The 22360-nt window shown below is 41.2% G+C and overlaps 1 protein-coding gene across 1 annotated transcript in view; it reads left to right on the top strand.

Annotated features, from left to right (window-relative positions):
• cacna1ab (calcium channel, voltage-dependent, P/Q type, alpha 1A subunit, b) overlaps nt 1–22360 on the top strand; it is a 572403-nt gene that overhangs the window by 463202 nt on the left and 86841 nt on the right. The window contains exons 33-38 of the mRNA XM_078234782.1: nt 1406–1522; nt 2201–2266; nt 8230–8327; nt 8958–9108; nt 9790–9917; nt 18990–19086. Coding sequence (XP_078090908.1) covers nt 1406–1522; nt 2201–2266; nt 8230–8327; nt 8958–9108; nt 9790–9917; nt 18990–19086 — 657 coding nt within the window. The remainder of the gene's footprint in view (nt 1–1405; nt 1523–2200; nt 2267–8229; nt 8328–8957; nt 9109–9789; nt 9918–18989; nt 19087–22360) is intronic.

Consider the following 22360-nt stretch of genomic DNA (forward strand, 5'->3'; position numbering starts at 1 on the left):
GGATGACTTTTTAGAGCCAGAAAAAAATCCTTTTGGTTTGTGTTTCCTCTCCAAGCCTGTGGACCTCACTCCCTGCTTTGGGCCCTTGTGTTTGGTCACTGGTGCATTTAAAACCTGTGCATGTGTATGACTGACCTGCTGCCTCTGTTACCTGATATGGGTGTTGGAGATTTTGAAACATCTATGGGTGACTTATTAAGAATCCTTCATACAAACAGCAATATATTGAAAGAGATTAACACTTTGATGATATATGTGTGACAACTTGAAATTTAAAAAGGTAGCAAATTAAATAAAATATGAATACTTTATTTGAATGAGATTATTAAATACATTAGGATGGGACAATATTGAGCAATGAATTAGTAGTGTCCTTTCACCTTTTAAAACCCGAGTTGAATCTCGTCTATAATGATGGTGAAGGTCTCTATAATAAGGGTCCCGCAGTAAATGAATTTATCATCTGCCTAGTGTGAAAAAAATTTCCGTGTTTATAAAAATCTGTTCCAAGAGTGGGATGGTCCTTGCCAATAGATTGCTGTGTCGGCCTTTTACACTTTTATCCTGGTGTCCAGGCAATTGGAATGTTCACACCACTCCACGTGCTGAACAGTCTGCCCAAGAATCCTTGTAGTGTAGTCTGCTGCCTCTTTCTTTCTTCACTGTGTGTCAAAGGGTATGGTTTGGAAAAAGCACCATGAAGAAACAATATAAGAAACGAGAAGCACAAGTTTTTTTTTAAAAAGCAGGGCAAGAGCAAAATGGAAACAAGTAACAAGGAAGATGAGGTGAATGAAGAGCCAGTGGGTTAGGTTAAAGGATTTATTTTCATTTTTTAAAAATACATATCAATATGTATAAGTCTGCTCAACTTTAATTTTCCTTTGCCATTCTGAGGGTATTTGATAGTTGAATCAGACCACTCATAAACTCAAGCTGATGCATTACTAAAAATGTATATTTGCTGCATGTGTTTAAAGAGCTGCAATTTATCGAGCCACAGCTCTTATCAGGGACTGCTACTGTGTTGTTGCTTTTTGCAATTGGTGCCCTTGCATGCTCACCTGGAGTCTACGGAAACAAATCATAACTTTAAAAGGAATTGTTTTAATTCAGCAGAATGTTTGCAAACCCCACATGTGCATTTTACTTGCAAGTAGACTCCACCTTATGGCTTACTAGTGTCAAAGAAGAGTGCATTTGGTTGTGTTATAAATATATATATATACATATATACCTATATATATTTTAACAAGGAAACCCATTCTTTTACATGATTGGATGATGGCCAGACTTGTTTTTTGGGAGTCTTCTTTAAGTGCCATTCTTGTCAAATGCAACCAGCAGAGACAAGAAGACATTAACTTTTAACTGTCCTGTTTGTTCATTGACCTCGCTTTTATAGAAAAATATTATCAACTTGAGCTTTCTACGGCTCTTCCGTGCTGCTCGACTTATCAAGCTCCTGAGACAGGGTTACACCATCCGTATCTTGCTGTGGACATTTGTCCAGTCTTTTAAGGTGAGACAAGTAACAGTTTTGTTTTCATACCAATCCCTCAGCTATCAAATATATAGTTGGCCAGGGAACTAGGTTTTTCTGAAGATTACACACTGTTTTTTCCTCTTCGGGAGCGAGCTTCAAACTTGGTACAGGCTGAAAGAATGAAATTCTGCTTTAGATGTAGAATTCCATGTTTGGCCAATTTCAGTGTAACTGAGTACATGCCCACAACACAAAAATACATCAAGATGTAAGTTCCTAAGAGAACTCCGAGGATGGCTGTTGTTGGGAGGCACCAGTCGAGGTTGTGTTGGAGTAGAGGGAGCTTTACTCTATGTCCAATCACACTACACTTATTTAGAAATTCTTGGTGCTAACATCATCCTTCATGCTGCAGGCTTTCTCACTCAACAACAAACAGCCTGTCAATCAGCCTATTAACTAGCTTTATAGGCTGATTGATCTGGGAAACGTGGAGAAAAGAAATTACGGCAATATGTGGCGAAGCTTAAAGATGTTCCATTCCTAGCACCAGAATCTCGGTATCTAATTTTACCTGGCAGCTTTCCCAGTAGGGAAACAACCTGATCGATATGTTTGTAGAACTTGAAATATCTTATTAGTGTGATACATAATATTTGCTTTTTGAGTCACTTGGAGAATTGAATGGAATGGGTAATTGAATCTATTTTTCAGGCTTTGCCTTACGTCTGCCTCCTGATCGCAATGCTGTTCTTCATTTATGCCATTATCGGAATGCAGGTGAGACAGAATTTCTTTTCTGTTCATAATCGAGAAGAAAAATGTCCAAAACCTTTGCAGATCTGTTTCTAAAATGTTACCATCGATGCACTAGTTTAAATAAAACTAAAATTGGTCTCCTCCTCCCACCCCTGGAGCTCAGCAAGAAGATATTCCACAGACTATGAAATCCAGTAGGAATATCTGAGGTTCAGTCTTGCTGCAAGCAATAAGGCCATTTCAGTTTGCTCCCTTTCAGTGAGCTTATGGCGTAGAGACTAGGAGCTCCAAAAGAGCATGTCTTTTTGGGATCAAAAATTTGATATTTAGAAAAATGTAATGTTATATTCATGAACAGAGAATTTAAACAACACCTTAAAACCCATATAGGAACAGGAGCAGGCTGTTTTAGCCTCTAAAGCCTGTTCTGTCATTCAGTGAGCTCTGATCTGATGCACCTGCCTTTGACCCATATCCCTAAAGGGAGACAGTGGTGTAGTGGTGATGCCACTGGACTATTAATCCAGCAGCCCGGGCTAATGTCCAGTAGACATGGGTTCAAATCCCACTACAGCAGCTAGTGGAATTTAATTTAATATAAAGCTAGTCTCAATAATAGTGACCATGAAACTGTCATTGTCATAAAAACCCATCTGGTACAGTAATGTCCTTTAGGGAAAATCTGGCCTACACGTGACTCCAGACCCACAGCAATATGGTTGACTCTTAACTGCCCTCTGAAATGGTCGAGCAAACTCCTTGGTTCAAAGGCAATTAGGAATAGGCAACAATTGCCAATGATGCCAACATCCTCTGAAAAAAATAAAGAAAAAATACATTTGGTTCACAAAATCTATCCATCTCATATTCATACAAAAAAACCCCAATGATTGCCATTTTGCACACAAGTGGAGATGAGATGAATGATGACATCGCCCATTTCTTGGTGGCTTTAGTTGCTCTTCTCTGAATAGTGTAATAGGAGGTAGATATGTCCTTCATTTAATGTCTATCTGGAGGATGGCTCCTTTGATTGCCTCAGTAATGCATTGGGTTGTCAGCTGATATCATGTGTCCAGTCCTGAATTCAGGACTTGAACGTATGGACTCTTGACTCAGTGGCAGGAGTGTACCAATTAAACCAAGCTGGCATTTTGAACAACTATTGCCCTGAACATTCCTTCCTATGTAATATAAGTTAATTTAGCAAATCATAAACGGAATGTTCTTTTAGAATTTTGAATGTGAGATTTTATTTCTAGATTATGTGTTAAAACATTCATGAATAAAATGACATTCCATTCAGTGTAGCAGGGATTAATTGGTTCATGTTAATTAATGTATTATATCGATCACATGATGGTGATCCCCTGTTATAATTAATTTATGGTAACTTAATTGAATGACATGTAGAGGTGCTAGGGCCCTTACCAACGAGAACAGAGTCCAAACTGAATCTCACTGACATTCACATCACATGTTTTCCTATGGGAATAAACAGCCATTCCATGGTTCATTCCCCATGGCAATGTCTTGATCAATCAGGGTCGACCTGCCTGGTTTGAAATTGAACAAAAGCTTGCCAGCAAACTGTTCCCTGGTTCATTCTCCATGGCAACTCCTCAACCGATTAGAGTTCACTTGCCAAACAATCGGCACCCTCTTCTCATGCAGTATAAATTGTTGTTCCCTTCGAGTTTGGTATTCTTGTGAATTTGTCCTGATGAGTGCAAGATGAAAAGCTTTGGCAGCATGTCTCTCTTTTTCAGCAATGCAGATATATGGGAGAAAGGGAGGAAACTGATTTGAGAACTGTCTTCCAACTCTGTTCAGGACACCTGGGAATCAAACAAACTGTAGTGTTGCCAACATGCACCAAGATGGTAGTTAGCTGGACAACTGGAGCAGTCTAATCAGAGGAGAGAGAGGGAACTGACCAGTGGGGAAAGATAATGAAGTATTGCAAAACAAACAGGAAGTCTCAACATGCTGATTTGAAAAATCATAATATATATAACAATTGAAAAGTCCAAACCAGACTGAAATGACACACCAGACTGAATGTAGCTTCAAGTACAAGCTCTGCACAACTTGTACTTGAAATGGGACAGGGAGAGTCTCATTTCAGTTTCCAGTGGGTAGAGCCCACAGTTACAAACCTGATCCTAATTAGACAACCTCAATCAGTAACTCCGATCAACCAATATCATTAGAAATAAAAATAATTGATTCATTGAAAATGATGCAGTGATAGAATTGGAATAACCTATTAACAATTTTCATTTTTTACATAGTTCCCTCTGAGATATTACACCTTATATCTTTGAGTAAACTGCTAGCAAATAAGATTTAATAAATAAAAATGGGGCAAAAGAAATCGTGTCAATACCCAGACCCTGTTGAGCAGCTATTTTTGGTGATTTCCAGTGATTGAAATGAAGAGTGAACTGTCCTACCTAGTTTTGTAGAAATGGTTGTGGTGTAGTTTCCAGTGTGCTGTTTCCATCTAGTGGCTCAACATAGATATATAGCTGAACATCAAACTTGCATAGTCCCTTTTACCAAAAGGTAAAGGCAGCATTGCACAACTGCTGGGGTAGACCTGGTTTGGGTTAGTCTACAGCAATGGTCTAGATTTCAGGCATGAGCTCATCTATAGGCCTGGGCCAGAGTGCGGGGATGGGCCAGTCTAGAAGGATGGGCCGGTTTATGCGGATGGGCTGGAGTATAGGAACGGGCTTGTCTACATGGATGGGCTGGATTACAAGGATGGGTTAGTCTACATGGATGGGCTAATTCAGAGGGATGGACTATGCCCAAGTTTTCCGGTCTTATGGGGAATCGAGGAACATAGGGAGCAGGCAGCATAGTGGGATTGAAGCATAATATTAGCTATGTTCCTATGATCCTGGTACAAATGACCCATGTTAAAAAGGATGAAGTCCTAAAAGCAGAATATAGTTAGGAAGTAAGTTGAAAAGTACGACCTCAAAGATAGTTATCTGAAGAATACTTCCTGTGCCACTTGCTGGTCAGAGTAGAAATAGTGGGTTATATAGGATGAATACGTGACTGAATAGATGGTGTGAGGGTTTCAGATTCCTGAGACATTGGCACCCATTCTGGGGGAGGTGGGACCAGTACAAACTGGATGGGTTACATTTGGGCAGGACCGGGACTGATGTCCTTGGGGAGTATTTGCTGAGTGGTTGGGGAGAATTTAAACTAAAATGGCAGGGGGATGGGGACCTCTGCAAGAAGTCAGAGCAGGGGGAATCAAGGACAAGAACAAAATACAGAAATCCCATAGAAACCTATAAAATTCTAACAGGGCTAGACAGAGTAGATGCAGGAAGGATGTTCCTGATGGTGTGGGGCCATAGTCGAAGGAAACGAGGTAAATCTTTTAGGACTGAGATGAGGAGAAATTTCTTCATGCAGCAAGTGGTAATCTTCTGGAATTTGCTACCACAGAAATCAGTTGAGGCCAAAACATTGTATATTTTCAAGAAGGAGTTAGATGTAGCGCTTGGGGTGATGGGGATCAAAGGATACGGGGAGAAGGTGGGATCAGGCTATTGAGTTGGATGATCAGCCAAGATAATGAATGGTGGAGCAGGCTCAAAGGGCTGAATGGCCTTCTCCTGCTCCTATTTTCAATGTTACTATGTTCTAAATGGCAAAGTAGCTTGAGGTAACATATGATCTCCTCCTACTCTTATCTCTTATGTCACTCCTCTCCTCCTTTGACCTACTCCCCCCCCCCCCACCCACTGGCTGAACCCCTCTGGTATGTTGACATATCTCCGAATACTTGTGGTGGGAATATAAAACCAGTTGACTAAAACTAATCCTTGATCTATTTCTTCAACTTAAACTACCATTTTATGTTTGATTATTGGATTATTGAAAAATATTAACACCATTTTGCCAAACAGTGATATGTTATTCTGGTTCCATGCGTACAACAGAATCTTCCTTGCTGCATCCTCACTGTTTTAAAATCAAGATTTTAATTATAAGTAACTATAACTTCTAACTCATTATTTCCCAGAACTTTTCTCGTACCTCACTCAGTCTTCCTTTCCAACTATAATCTACAGGTTTTTAAAACCCAAATTTGCCATCCGATTTAACTGATTCTTCCCTGTTCTTTTCAACCTTGGCAGCCATATTGTTAACTTTATCCATTTAAAAAACTTGGAATTCCAGCAGGTTCTGTTGAGGTCCTGAAAAGATGTAGTTCAGTGGAGAATCTATGCCCTTCCAACCTCACTTGCGTTCAGCAGATGCAGAAAAGGGTTACAATCTTTTACAACAAAACATACAAGTTCTGGAACTGTTCCTTGCTGCTAAGTTTTCATTATAAATATTTTTCTTTTTCTCCCTATGAGCAGAGTATTTGTGTGGACACAATGATCAGGATATCTCAACTTCAGAATACCAACCAGTTGCTCTTACATCAATAGTCATGAATTGCTTTGAACGCATTGTAAGAATTGTCCTTCCGATCCTCTTGTTCCACATATTGATCAGTTTGCTTATCAATTGTCATAAGTCAGTGGTTGATGCTATTCTGATCTTGGTCTATCTGATCCAACAGAAAAGGGATAGATTAGGCAACTATGCTTGTGCTACCTTTGTTGATTTCTCTTCAGCTTTTAATACTCTATAACCATTCCAGCTTATTGAAAAATTTAAAAACGTTGATGTCAATCCTACTTCATACTTTGAAACAATGATTTCCTTCACAACATGACAACGGGGGAGAGTTTCTGGAAGCCCATGTTAACTAATACTGGATCTCCTCAGGGTTGTGTACCTCTATTTTTCATCCTCTATATGAATGATTGTCAGTCAAAGTACATAACAATCCTGAAGTATGCTGATGATACAGAACATGTGGGTCTCATAGGGAATAATGAAGGAAACCAGGAATTTGGTGGAGAGGGTTGTAAAATGTTCTGAATGAAAACAAGATGAAACCAGTTATAGATTTTCGGAAAAAAATAGCTAATGATATTGTTCCTGTGAAGATTCACGATGTGGACATTGAAATAGCTATTAACTACAAGTATCTAGATGTCAAAGTAGATTATAAGTTGAATTGGAGGGAAGAATGTACAGATGTGGTGGCCAAGGAACATACACGATTATACTATTCAGAAAATTAAAAACATTTCAAGTAGATCTTGAGAGTGCTATTTTTCTGGTGCTGTTGCCTTATGAAAGCAGACACTTTAAAGGTTCAAAGATTATTGAACCAGGTAAGAAGGATATTTAATAAGCAAATTTTTCTTGATAAAAGTGAAGTGTCATGAATAATGAGAATCACCCCTTCTTTCAGTATTACTGATGGCTGTGTTCAGTTGAAAGGCTACAATCCCTTAGATACAGGACAAATCAATTCATAGAATCCCGACAGTGCAGAAGGAGGCCATTTGGCCCATCGAGTCTGCACCGACCACACTTCCACCCAGGCCCTATCCCCCATAAGCCCATACATTTACCCTAGCTGGTCCCCCTAACACTAAGGGTCAATTTAGCCTGGCCAATCCACCTAACCCGCACATCTTTGGACTGTGGGAGGAAACCGGAGCACCCGGAGGAAACCCACGCAGACATGAGGAGAACGTGCAGACTCCGCACAGACAGTGACCCAAGCTGGGAATCGAACTCGGGTCCCTGGCGCTGTGAGGCAGCAGTGCTAACCACTGTGCCACCCTGCCACCTGAATTCAATGTGCCCTTCTCTATAAGAACTTAGGAATTTGATGTATGGATGGGAATGTTGGCTGATCATTTTAATGCAGTTTTTAATAGATATTTGATTTAAAGTTAGATGTCTTTGGGTGATTTTCTTTCTTTTATTGTTATCATTCATTTGTATGCAATTTTTAATAAATGAGTAATGCATCTGAAATAAATTTCTGTATGGACAATAAAGTGAACTTGGAATTGAAATAACCTCATTTTATTTTGCAGCTGTTTGGAAATATTGCAATTGATGATGATGAAGATAGTGAAATTAATCACCACAACAACTTCAGAACATTCTTCCAAGCCCTGATACTTCTCTTCCGGTAAGAAACATCAACTTTATTTGCCTCTTAATTTCTCTTAATGTCTCTTAATAAGGTTCCATAGATACCAAGCACTTCTTTCCCAGGAGCCTAAGTAATGTTTGTCAGCAGGATATCAAAGTATAGAAGGTACCAAGCCAACTCCAATTCTCATCTGCCATGGAGACACATGCACTTTTCAGCAACGATCACTGTGTAATGATTAAGAGCATGAACATTGGCAAATCCAGTTCCTTCTTTCCCTAGCTGATGAAGCCACCACTCTCTCCCATGCCCCTTGGTTCCTCCCTGGCTAGGCCAGAGATTGAAACTGATGTTTTCTGATCTGTAGAGCTCAGTATGACAGCAAGCCCACTGAGCCATCACAGAGAAGGACTCAGACAGGATGATTTTTCCTGTTAGTAAGTACATTGTTCAAAACCAGTGCACAATTTGAGGAGGTATCTCTGACCCAATGAGTCTGGACGCGGCCTCATATTTTACCCAGAATTGGGAATCACCTATACTGGGGCTTTTATCAGATTGATGCCTTTCAGGTGAGTTATTAAAGGAAGTGTGTGAATTTCCTATTGGTTTTCATCCACCTTCCCTGACTGTGATTACTGTAACAAGATTGTATGTGTATTTCAGGAGTGCAACAGGAGAGGCATGGCATAGTATCATGTTATCATGCTTGGGTGGCAAACCATGTGATTCAAAATCTGGCATCGCAGGAAACGAATGTGGCAATGAGTTTGCCTATTTCTATTTTGTCTCCTTCATTTTCCTCTGTTCCTTCCTGGTAAGTATCGAGAGCATCCCGTTTCTTGTCAATCTCATGATTTAGTAACTGAAAACAGAAAATGTTGGATATACACAAAGTATGTCACTATCTGTTCTGAATGTGCACCCTTCACATCAAAAACATGAAATGAAACATCCTGCTAAAGATCCTGATTACTGGTTATGTATTTTCAGCTTTTTTAGTTTATTCTAGTATTGCTCCACTGTTGTCTTAACAAGCCAGTCAAGTTCGCTTTTTATAATTAATGTCTCTATCAGCTCCCATGTCCAAAAATCATTACCTCCTCTGTGCTGTAACCATTCTGTGATTCTGTAAAACGAGGTTGGATGACTATTCTGGAGTTGTTTGATATCACTGAGGATTAGAGAATATTCCCCTTCCCTCAGTAGGTTTAATGTGTGTAGCATCGATGTTAGAGTAGATTGTAGATGATCTAAGCAAGAAGCAGGACTGAGTGGTTCTTTATTCTCATTCATTGCTGCTTTAATTTATAATGATACTACCATGGACTGATGTCACAGCTAAGATTGGCAATTCTCTACATTATGAATCCTGCATCTTACTTTTGTGTCACAGAATATGGGTCTCCACTCTTTCAGTTAACTATTAAACAGTTAATAATACATCGTTGATTACTGCAGAACCCCAGTTCATGCTTCTTCACTTTTTACATAACAGATGCTGAACCTCTTTGTTGCCGTCATCATGGACAACTTTGAGTACCTGACACGGGACTCTTCCATCCTTGGACCCCATCATCTGGATGAGTACGTCAGGGTCTGGGCTGAATATGATCCAGCTGCCCGGTAAGCACCTATCCTTAGCAAGCCTCCTTCCTTAAACTTCTGTACCATGGAATCTGAGGGAATGGGAAATGAGAACTACTGGCTAGATCTGAATTGTGGTCAGAAGCAGTGTGCATACACAACTATGGGTTCACTGCTCACATTAACATTGGTGTTAAAATGTTCATTTTGAATTCATTTTTTTGTTCTGGATGTTAGTGACAGGCTGGTATGAGTCAGCCGTGTATCCAGGTTCAGATCCAAGTGGAGAAGAACTGGAAGATTGGTTTTGATAAGACATCACCAACCTGCCACACCATCCATACAGCCCATGTGGAGATTATTACTTTTAAACATTTTAGAAACATCTCTAGCACCTGTATGGAAACCTTACAATGATGGCTCAATCTGAATGAGAATTTCTGACTTGTAAGCCTAAATTCCAGGTGGTCTAAGTAAACATTAAAAACATTAAATTTCTAACATCATGGGCGGGATTTTCCCGGCCGTGCTCGCCCCAAGACCGGAAAACCGTCAATGGGCCATTGCATGGTCCACCCTCCTCCTCCTCCTCCCCCCCCCCCTTCCCCCGCCCCCACCCGCTACGATTCCTGTGGTGCTTGGGACGGGAAAATTCCGCCCCATGACTCCCACTTCCCATGCAGACATCTATCTGCATACACCATGCAGCTGAGTTCAATATGTACGCTCCCTGCTGACAGGCCAGCTGTTTGTGATCTGTTGGAGATCCTATAAAACTGGTTCCAGATGTACTCAGCTGCAGAGAGGCCACCTGATTGGTTTTGAAAAAAAAATAGAAGCCTTTGATTAAACTTCTAGACTGACTATCCTGTGGGCCCCAGTTTTCAGGCAGTTGTCTGGATGCCTCTCTGTCATAATGGGCGAACCTCAGTAATGTTGCTAGAGTTTCTTCCTGTTCCTAATCACTGATAGCAATTCACTTCATCTACCTTCATGACTTTAATATAGGTGATATGCATTTGATTAAATTGTCAGTGTGTATGAAACCTGAGTATTAACAGAGAGAGTGCAATTTCTCTTGCCTCTAATGAGTTTCCTGGAAAAAAGTATACTCCTCGCATGGCATAGCAATTGCACGTGGTCACAACATTGTAACAGGAATAAGAATGCACCTAAAAGCCAAAGTCACAGGATATATTCATGGCTATGAGTTAAAGTTAATATTGTCACTCACCAACACTTATCAGTCCTTTAACTATGACTTTTGGATCACTTCTGAGCCCAGTTATCGTAAGTGTGAGTGGGGAGAGATTTTCATTCTTGAACATATTGAACATGAGATGCAAACTACTTAGCTAAGGTTTTAGAAAAGTACTAAAGACCTCTTGCCTTTCAACATTCTCTTGTAACAGGATAAATGAGAGAACCAGAATCCCAGACCAAAATTGATCAATCTAGTCAGTTTGTCATCACTAGGCAACTGTCTTGGGTTTGTTGCTGAGTGAAGTCCTGAGTGACTGAGTACTGTCAGTGCTGGTCCTATCGGAGAACCTGTCTTGCCAGTGACTCCTGGTTACTGTGCAGGAGTGACCTCATTGTCATCCTGACTGAAAAGAGGGAGTAGGATAACAGAAGCAAGTCATCGTATACCTGGAAAAGGGGAAAATTATAGATCATTAATTACAAATATATCCAGGAGCCTGTGCTCAGACATGGGTAGATTAGAAACCCTCCAATTTCAGGAGCAGGAGCTCAGTTTCCTCGTGACGGCCCTCCAATACCATATTGTGTGTCCATTTAAGTCACTGTCCTTATTTATCCCATTAGCTCCCAGTACATAAAGTAAATGTTGCAACTATAGCATTTTGAAAAATTATTTCATGGGACATGGGTGCCGCTGGTTGGACCAGCATTTATTGCCCATCCCTAATTGCCCTTGAACTGAGTGACTTGCTAGGTCATTTCCGAGGGCAGTTAAATGTCAACCACATTGCTGTGGGTTTGGAGTCAAATGTAGGCCACACCAGGTAAGGATGGTAGATTTCTTTCCCTAAAGGACATTAATGAACCAGTTGGGTTTTTCATAGAATCCTTACAGTGCAGAAGAAGGCCATTTGACCCATCGATCTGCACCAACTCTCAGAGCATCTTACTCAGGCCTACACACCTCACTCCAGCTGTTGTGGTGGTATTTGAATCTACAAACCCGAAGCATTACTTTGGGCCTCTGTAAAACTAATGCAGTGATATTATCACTACGCCACATCTCCCCCTATCCTAGGTCAGATTAGATTATATTCAGCTGCTCACAGTAACTGCCTTTGGAAAATATCACCCCCTTTCTGGTGGGTGGCTCTTTAGGTGCCAACTTAACATTGAAGTAATAACTGAAATCATTTGAAGGTGTTGGTTTTTGAATAAAAGGTGACACGGTGACACAGTGATTAGTCAGGGACCCAAGTTCGATTCTGGCCTTGGGTCACTGCCTGTGTGGAGTTTGCACGTTCTCCCCGTGTCTGCGTGGGTTTTCCTCCGGGTGCTCCAGTTTCCTCCCACAGTCCAAAGATGTGGAGGTTAGGTGGATTGGACATGCTAACCCCTTAGTGCCCAGGGATGTGTAGTTTAGGTGGATTAGCCATGGTAAATGGGGGTTACAGAGATAGGTTGGTGGGTGGGTTGGGGGGGGGGGGGGGGGGGGGTGGTTGGGGGCGGGGGGGAGGCGAGATTGTATGGTCTGGTTTGGAGAGTTGGTGCAGACTCAATAAGCGGGATTTTATGGCCTCACTCGTTCTGAAACGCTAAAATCCCACCCAAGGTCAACGGACCTTTCCGTTGTCTGCCCCTCGCCCGCTCTGATTCCCGTGGCGGACGGGACGGTAAAATTCTGGCCAATGAGTCAAATGGCCTCCTTCCTCACTGCAGTGTAAGGATTCTATAAACTGAAATACAATGAATGGCTGCTAAATGCATCAGTGGAGAAAATACATTGATCATTGACTGGGTGAATCATTGAAACCAACGTTACAATTAAGTTTATTTTCATCCTGTCCAAGATATAATTCTCTCCTGCCTCCCCCATCAGCTGAATAAAAAATAGTTTGAAACAGTCTCATCTTTCTTGTGCTTCTTTATCTAATTGAAGCTCCTCAGGAATATCCAAGCCTTGTCTGTCCCCAGTATCTGATGTTATATGTGAACCCTGTTAGTTTTGTCAGTTGTGAAGCAATTACTGTTCAGTAAAGTCATTGTTGTATAAAATTGCGTCGTTTGAAAAAAATGTTTAGAACCAGTTTTGTACTGAAAATACATGCCTAATCTCAACTTCATTCTGCAAAATTTAAAGTTGTATTGTATTGTTAAGGCCTGACCTTGCTCCAGGATGTTATAAAATCATGTCATTAATTTAAAACGTCACAAAAACACAGGCCAAAAAGGGCCCAACTTCAATTACAGTCCTGTCCTGAACCCGTGGGTTTCCTCCGGGTGCTCCGGTTTCCTCCCACAATCCAAAGATGTGCGGGTTAGGTTGATTGGCCATGCTAAAAATTGCCCCTTAGTGTCCTGAGATGCGTAGGGTATGGGGATTAGCGGGTAAATATGTAGGGATATGGGGTGGGGCCTGGCTGGGATTGTGGTCAGTGCAGACTCAATGGGCCGAATGGCCTCTTTCTGCACTGTAGGGGTTCTATGTTCTCTGCCAGGACAGCAATCAGAGCCCTGACTAGAAAACGTACATAACAACCGGAGTGAGGCCAAGTGGTTCGGCTGTGATACCTCTCGCTTTCCTTTGCTGAAGAGCCTACAGACACTTACTAGCTAGACACACATTAGAAATTACTGCTTAAACATGGACAATCAGCACTTGTGGATTTTACCCCAACAACAGGGAACTTTTTCAGGGGAGGAGGGGATAAAATTAGAAAAATAATTACCATGATAACAAGAAGGCTAGGCTTCTATGGCTGAAAATCAACGAGGTAGCTTAAAATTGTGGTTGAACTTACCAGTTTAAACATCTAAATCAACATCTAATTGTCTTCATAATTTATTTAAAAAAGGAAAAGACTATTTAGAGTCATAGAGATTTACAGCATGGAAACAGGCCTTTCGGCCCCCCTTGTCCATTCTGCTCCTTTTTTTAATAAAACCCCTAAGCTAATCCCAATTGCCCACATTTGGCCCATATCCCTCTATACCTATCGTACCCATGTAACTATCTAAATGCTTTTTATAAAATTGTACCCGCCTCTACTACTATCTCTCTGGCAGCTTGTTCCAGACACTCACCACCCTCTGTGTGAAAAAATTGCCCCTCTGGACACTTTTGTATCTCTCCCCTCTCACCTTAAACCTATGCCCTCTAGTTTTAGACTCCCCTACCTTTGGGAAAAGATATTGACTATCTACCTTGTCTATGCCTCTCATTATTTTATAGACCTCTATAAGGTCACCCCTCAGCCTCCTACGCTCCAGAGAAAAAAGTCCCAGTCTATTCAGCTTCTCCTTATAACTCAATCCATCAAGTCCCGGTAGCATTCTAGTAAATCTTTTCTGCACTCTTTCTAGTTTAATAATATCCTTTCTATAATAGGGTGACCAGAATTGCACACAGTATTCCAAGTGTGGCCTTACCAATGTCTTATACAACTTCAACATTCGTCCCAACTCCTGTATTCAATGTTCTGACCGATGAAACCAAGCATGCCGAATGCCTTCTTCACCACTTTGTCCACCTGTGACTCCACTTTCAAGGAGCTATGAACATGTACCCCTAGATCTCTTTGTTCTGTAACTCTCCCCAATGCCCTACTATTAACTGAGTAAGTCCTGCCCTGGTTCAATCTACCAAAATGCATCACTTTGCATTTGTCGAAATTAAACTCCATCTGCCATTCGTCAGCCCACTGGCCCAATTGATCAAGACCCCGTTGCAATTGGAGATAACCTTCTTCACTGTCCGCTATGCCACCAATCTTGGTGTCATCTGCAAACTTACTAACCATGCCCCCTATATTCTCATCCAAATCATTAATATAAATGACAAATAACAGTGGGCCCAGCACTGATCCCTGAGGCACACCACTGCTCACAGGCCTCCAGTTTGAAAAACAACTCTCTACAACTACCCTCTGGCTTCTGTCAAGAAGCCACTTGTGTATCCAATTAGATACCTCACCCTGGATCCCGTGAGATTTAACTTTATGCAGCAACCTACCATGCGGTACCTTGTCAAAGGCCTTGCTAAAGCCCATGTAGACAACATCAACTGCACTGCCCTCATCTACCTTCTTGGTTACCCCTTCAAAAAACTCAATTAAATTTGTGAGACATGATTTTCCATTCACAAAGCCATGCTGACTGTCCCTAATCAGTCCTTGCGTCTCTAAATGCCTGTAGATCCTGTCTCTCAAAAATTTGTAGTAAATGAAAATTGAGAAACATAATTTCATTAGATCAAGCAGTGAGTAGGCCCTCTAACGTGAGGGAAGACCGTCAGGTATAGATTGGTGACCTCCTTGGGGCTTGGAGGTGATATGCCCTCTAGATGGAGAACCCTGTGGCCAAACCCTCAGCAGCATGTGCTGACCCCACAGGAACAATATCTCAAACTCACCAACCACCTCCCATTCTCACTCGCCAGGCCTAGCCTGATTTGCCTGGCAACCCAGACTTTACTTACCTTGAATCCAGGACAGCAGCCATGATACTTCTCTGGGCTAGGTACAGTCCCAGCTATCTTTCTTGGTGGCGCTACTGGAATTTAACATCTATCAGCTCTGACATTGGCTGGCAACTCTTGGGGGCAGGATCACTTCTCTTAAAGGCACAAGAGCCCAAAAAGCCAGACATTTAATATCGATGGATGTAAAACCCAGTCAGGGCGCCCAAAAATAGTTGAAGTAAAGTTCTGTCTTTCCGGCCTGCGGACAGATCCACTGTGATCTGTAAAATCCCTGTCTGCATATTATCCTCCCCTTGTGACATTCTTTCAGATTGCATTTGTGCATGGGTTAAACTGCCCAGTTGCAGTTGTAATTCAATTAGAACATAAATTTGACCAACTACATTAGGGTTCCTATGATTCAGTTGGGTTCATTAATCCCCAACAATTTACCTAACTGGAGCCATTAAATTTGCCCTTAGATTCTGGAAAGTGTCATTTATAAGACTTTTATATGCAGAGGATGCCAATACGAATGAAGAAATGAAACTAAATAGAAAGAACACTCAACAGGAACAAGAGAAGACTGAAGTGAGAAAGGCCTTCAGTCCACCAAGCACATTATTACAGTCTAGCATATCTACAGTAATTATTGACTCCACTCCCTCCTCCAAGCTCCTTTGAGAGTCTTAGTACAGGAATGTAACAAGGTCCCTTTGTATTTGGCATGTGGCAGGTACATGTAATCACTAAGTGAAGATGGTGTAGTCCATCCATGGACTGATTAAATCCTGAAATCTTTACAAGACTTTAGAAAAGAAGATTTTGTATACTAAATTTATAAATGTATTTATAAAGAACACATGGACACAATTTCAGCAGATACAGCCCATAGTTCAGTTTCTTACTGTAGTAAAAAGTTACTTTGGCAAAAAACTGCTGTAACAGACCATACCACTCTTTTCCTTACAAGTGGACAGGGATGGCATTTGTCTTGTGGGTGTGGGCCCCTACTTTTCCGAGATAATCTAATTACTGGATTCATGGGTTGTTTGGTCCTGCTTCCACCTCTATAAGTGGAGTTCTCCAGCACAGTTTACTTGAGGAATTAGGTGATCAGTGTTGTAATAAATTTAATGCTACCACCAAAAGCCACACCGAGAAAAATAAATCAGTCAGATATAACAGGATCAGTAATACTTTTCAGTGAGTTTGGCAAGTTAAGCCCTGGCCTTTACCATACTTTGCAACTTTAAATATCTGATTAGCTGGTTTGTTTGCTTATTCCTCAGTTCCACAGTAACTCTACAGTTCTTTAGAGGCAAAATCTACCTATTGCTGAATTTTTAATGAAATTCTAATTATGCAGTGAACAACCCTAGTTTTTACCTGCACTGACACAACTACACAGCTACACTGTGACACAGCTACACAAGCTGAAGCCTTGACTGTTATAGTTGCCTCCTTGAATCTCCACAGATGTGGCAACTGATGAAATCATAGATCAGGTACAATTCTAAATGTACAATATAAATCTTGAAAATTATACTCTGCCTATAGCCTATCTCTTTTCTCAAATGCAGACCTGATTTTTTTTCACATTATTTTTAGCAATATTCTGTCAGTTTGCAATGTAGATGGGAGGCTAGGTCGTTATTTGCAGCAGCTTCGGATGTGTCTCTAAGGAATGCAAGTCTCGCCTGCAATTTAACTGACTAGACTGTGTTGTGACACATAAGCCGGAATCTTCCATCCTCGTTGACAGCTGGGATTTCCCGGTGCTGCTGAAAGTGAATGCAGTTTTGGCTGGAACGCCAAGTTTTCCATTCTCGCTTGCAATGGGTCCTGCCATGGATGAGAGCGGAGAATCCTGCCTCTCGCTTGGGTTAACATTTTAGGAACATTCGTATGGCTGTTGAATTGTTTATTTTTCCTTTCTAGTTACTGATTTGGTGAACAGGATGAATTTGCATTGTGTGTGAACAGACTTACAACATCCGCAAACACCTGGTGCACCTCATACATTACCCTAATTTATAGGTGAGCAAGAGGGCACGAGTCAACCTTGTAGAGGGATGTGACTTGTTGGGCCTCATGGCCATTTCATGTTGCATACAAATTAGAAGGAGTAGGCCACCCAGGTCCTCGAATCTGCTCCACCAATTCAATAAGATCATGGCTGGTCTGACTGTAACCTCAAACCCACATTCCCATCTTGTTAAAATAAAAACTCTGTTCTCATGTAGTTCAGGCAGTTTCAGCTGTTATTACTTGGGTCTTCCAACTTCACTCCACGACGTAACAGATTCTAAAGCAAGTCGTAACATAACATTATTTTAACCCCGATCTTTAAACCCTTAAAAGAAATTTAATCAAGGTGAGGTCTTTGCAATTAAAAATCATCATTGTGCAGAGCAGTGACATCACATAGAATTGATTTGTAGTCATTGCAAGTCATATAACGTCAAGGCCACTTCTACCTACATTGAAAAGCATGCTTAGTTCCTCATCTTTTCCCAAGTCCAAAACTTGTCAAAGGGCAGCTGGAGATGGTGTCCTGACATTAAATCTGATGGTTGCTTTACTGCTGATGAAAATTCATTGAAAACCTTTAATAACAAACACCTCAACAGAGAAAAACTGGACAATGTAAGAGTTTAGATACCTGATTTATATTCTAACTACTGACTGATAGAATGGAACTCTGTTCAAGGTGAATTCTAGGCATGTGGTGATTGACCTCGACAAACCAGCTAATTAGATTCTCAGTGCTTTGATGTGATGTGTTTTACACTGTTTTAAATTAAGTTCCTGTATGTTAACTTGTGAAGTTCTGCTCTGTTTTAATCTCAGGGCCTTGTTTTCACTAACTGATTGTATTCTTTTTCCAGCGGTCGCATTCATTATAAGGATATGTACAGTTTATTGCGTGTTATCTCACCCCCTCTGGGCTTAGGCAAGAAATGTCCTCATAGGGTGGCTTGCAAGGTTTGACTTCCACTAACCTACCAACCTAAGCATCAATGAATGAGTGTGCTTTCTCTTTTTTTGCATTTCTTGAAGTAGAATGTGCAGGAAAATGCAGTCACCTAGAGAAAATAGCATGGAAATGCACTGACCAACCTCAACCTCAGCCATTGCTGCTTGTCGTAACCAATATCACTCGGCATCTTGGGTATAGTAGTGTTCATTACTGTAGGGACAGAAACTGCATTGACAAAGACTGGCATCTCCTCACAACAGGCAGAGGACTTTCCATCAAGACTAAAAGAAAATGCTCTGTACTCATATGCAATATTTTGACATTGCATAGATATTGGGTGAATTTCTGCAATTGACAGACCCATTAAGAATAACCTTGTAATTTTTTTGTTTTTGTTTGTTTCCTTCCATTTTTCTTTTCGTTCGTCTTGGATACATCTCCTTTTTGCCTCATTTCTGCTACAAAGTGGCCGCATCAGTTACACTGATATGTATGAGATGTTGAGACACATGTCTCCGCCCTTAGGCCTGGGGAAGAAATGCCCTGCGCGAGTTGCTTATAAGGTAGAAATGTGTCCTTAGTGTTCAGTGTGTCGGAGAAAATCTGTGACCTTTGAACTGTTAGGGTTAGGGATCGTGCAGTCCAAAAGAAGTGGGAGGAGTCTGAGAGGGTTGACAATAAATGTGATTTACCTATTAGTTGATGGAATACTTATCCAAAAATCATACCTCAATTTCTTTTAGCAAGATTTAATTTATTGCCCAAACTCAATTACTTTCTCTTATTTGAAACCACTATGGTGATTTCGCTTTTCCGCCTACCTGCAGTATTTGATCCAACAATTGGTTTTTAAAAATTGAGCAAACAGCTTGCTTTTGGGTGTGATATTGGGCCAGATAAAGCTTTTCCCTTGCCTTTAGAATTTACAGATCTTGTTATCAGTGTGTTCTGGAGAAAAAACTCTCTACATCTCACAGGGCCAAACTATCTTGGGTTCTTTCTCCAGTCTTTATATTTTTAGTAGTCCCTTTAGATCAGTCTCAGAAGTTCACTGCACCAGAAGAACTAACACACAATCTAGTGTAGACTCCTACTGCAAATGTGCCAATCTTCCTTTTGGAAGATGTATTTTCATAGAAGAATAAGGGAGGGGAAAATACCCCCTCCACCCTCAACAAGCCAATCTGTTCTATAGCCACTCAGGTTAGTTTTATCCAAGATCTACTTATCCTAAATTGAACAGCAATTAATTAAAGTGAATGTAAGTCCTTTATTCCCTCCAATTTTCTCCCATCACGTTTGAGGCACTAACACTTAACCACCACAATACAGGTTCCACTCATCACTCCACCTGGGTGCCCACTCTTTGCGGATAAACCAGGTAGTAAGTGTTGGCAAGCTATTTGACGCACGGAGTGGTGAGGGTCTCCACAGCCTAGTGGCCATGCCTTCAATTGACATCCACACACATGCATTGTCCAGCACTAGTGTGACAACTTTGGCTTTTCCCTACGTTGGGGACAGTGAATTTAACCACTTTCCCATCGGAGATTAGCTGATTCAACACACATCAGGGATGGAACCTGAGACCTTGCTGAACTTTATGACTCAGTATCCACAGTGATCCATTCATTTACTCATTGTATGAGCCTTTAAGGAGCATGTTACATGATTCTTTTAAACCAGTATTCGAATCCCAAATCAAAATGCCCTGAAACAAATTATCTTGTTTTGTTACCTTCACAACCAAAGACAGAATTCTTCCAGTTATTGTACATGGCAAACTTCCCCTTCAGTAAGTCTTCATTTAGAAACATAGAAAACTACAGCACAAAACAGGCCCTTCGGCCCCACAAGTTGTGCCGAACATATCCCTACCTTTTAGGCCTACCTATAACCCTCCATCCTATTAAGTCCCATGTACTCATCCAGGAGTCTCTTAAAGGACCCTCTTGAGTTTGCCACCACCACCACTGACGGCAGCCGATTCCACTCGCCCACCACCCTCTGTGTGAAAAACTTCCCCCGAACATTTCCCCTGTACCTACCCCCCAGCACCTTAAACCTGTGTCCTCTCGTAGCAGCCATTTCCACCCTGGGAAAAAGCCTCTGAGAGTCCACCCGATCTGTGCCTCTCAACATCTTATATACCTCTATTAGGTCTCCTCTCATCCTACGTCTCTCCAAGGAAAAAAGACTGAGCTCCCTCAGCCTATCCTCATAAGGCATGCCACTCAATCCAGGCAACATCCTTGTAAATCTCCTCTGCACCCTTTCAATCTTTTCCACATCCTTCCTATAGTGAGGCGACCAGAACTGAGCACAGTACTCCAAGTGGGGTCTGACGAGGGTCTTATATAGCTGCATCATTATCCCCGGACTCCGAAACTCAACTGTGAATGTGTTCACAGTTTCACTACAGATAAGAAGCCTCACATGCAGTTAGAGTTTCCACGCATTGTGGCCCAGGACAATCCTTCCCCTGAAGAGTTAGGAGAAGTGAGATCCAGAGAAGCTGAGAGATCTGAATGTTGCACAGAAAATGCATCATCAAAGTGTCACCACTCTACCATTATTCCTTTTATATTTTGAATGCAAAACCGAGTTTAAAGCCAGCCTTCCTTAGCTTGGTGTAACCTGAATCAGAAAGGAAAAGATCATTGATTGACGTGAACAAAATTTTTAAAAGAGTTCAATATAGGAAAGTTGTTTTACAACAAGCACACTCCCCTTCCTGTGGGTTGCATGATTGTTGTGTGTTTCAGAGAGGGCAAATCAATTTCTCTTCAGGTATTCAGGCTGAAGATTAGAATTTTTACAGCACTAAATAGTTTTGATTTTCAAGTTCACCTCTGACCGTTTAACTGTTACTAACTTTTCCAGCTTTTACCTATTTTCTTTCTGTCAATGCAGTTCTAACCTGTATTGGTCCCTTTTTCCTACATAATACACCTGGTTAATCATTTGTATTTTCTCCTCTCTCTCTCTGTCATGCATGCTGCAGTGTAAAGATGTGCCAACATTAATAGGCAGTCAGTAGAAAGTGGGCAAAATACGGTACTGTTGAGATTGTCCAAACTTTACCCTCTACCAATTTTTCTGATGCTTTTAAACGTGGCTTCCCATAAAACTATCTATTTCACAGCATTTTAATGCTGAAATCAACTCCATTTATTTATTTCCTTACAAGCACTGTAAACTATGTTTGCCTTGATGTTGGGAGCTAGATTGCCTCATGATTGGTTGTAGTGGGGTGTTTACCGTAGTTAAAGGTTGGAAATGTTGGCATATCAGTGCATCCATCTCAGTCACGGTCCCCCACTGAAATCCACGTAATCCAGCCCATATGTAACCTTCTCTTTTCCAGCCATGCATAACCTCTCTTTTCCAGCCATGCATAACCTCTCTTTTCCAGCCCATGGATAATCTCTCTTTTCTGTTCCTTATTCCTCTCCTAATTTCAACATTTTCTACCCCATTCTCGCCTCAGGATGGCACGTTTTCAATTTTTAGACAACGGAATGGATGTTTAACAAATATTACTATTTAAATCTATATGCCCTCCTGCAAGCTGACTAGATAAAATACACGTACTCCATTTGTGGCAAAGATACTCTTGTTTTGGCTTGGGGCACCTGCATGCCCCGTGGAGCCTTTCATCCATGGCCCTCACCATGTTCTCTGGGCCGTGTGACCTGCTCTGCTGTGGGATATCGCCAGAGTTGGAATCCATAACTTTGTCTTTATTGTGAGGATGTAAAGGCCAGGGAATGCATTTAGATTGGCCTTCATAGGGCAAAAGAAAGAGTTTTCCTATACAGCATATATTTTAAATAC

Source organism: Mustelus asterias, chromosome 19, assembly GCF_964213995.1.
Source record: "Mustelus asterias chromosome 19, sMusAst1.hap1.1, whole genome shotgun sequence".
Taxonomy (NCBI): Eukaryota; Metazoa; Chordata; class Chondrichthyes; order Carcharhiniformes; family Triakidae; genus Mustelus; species Mustelus asterias.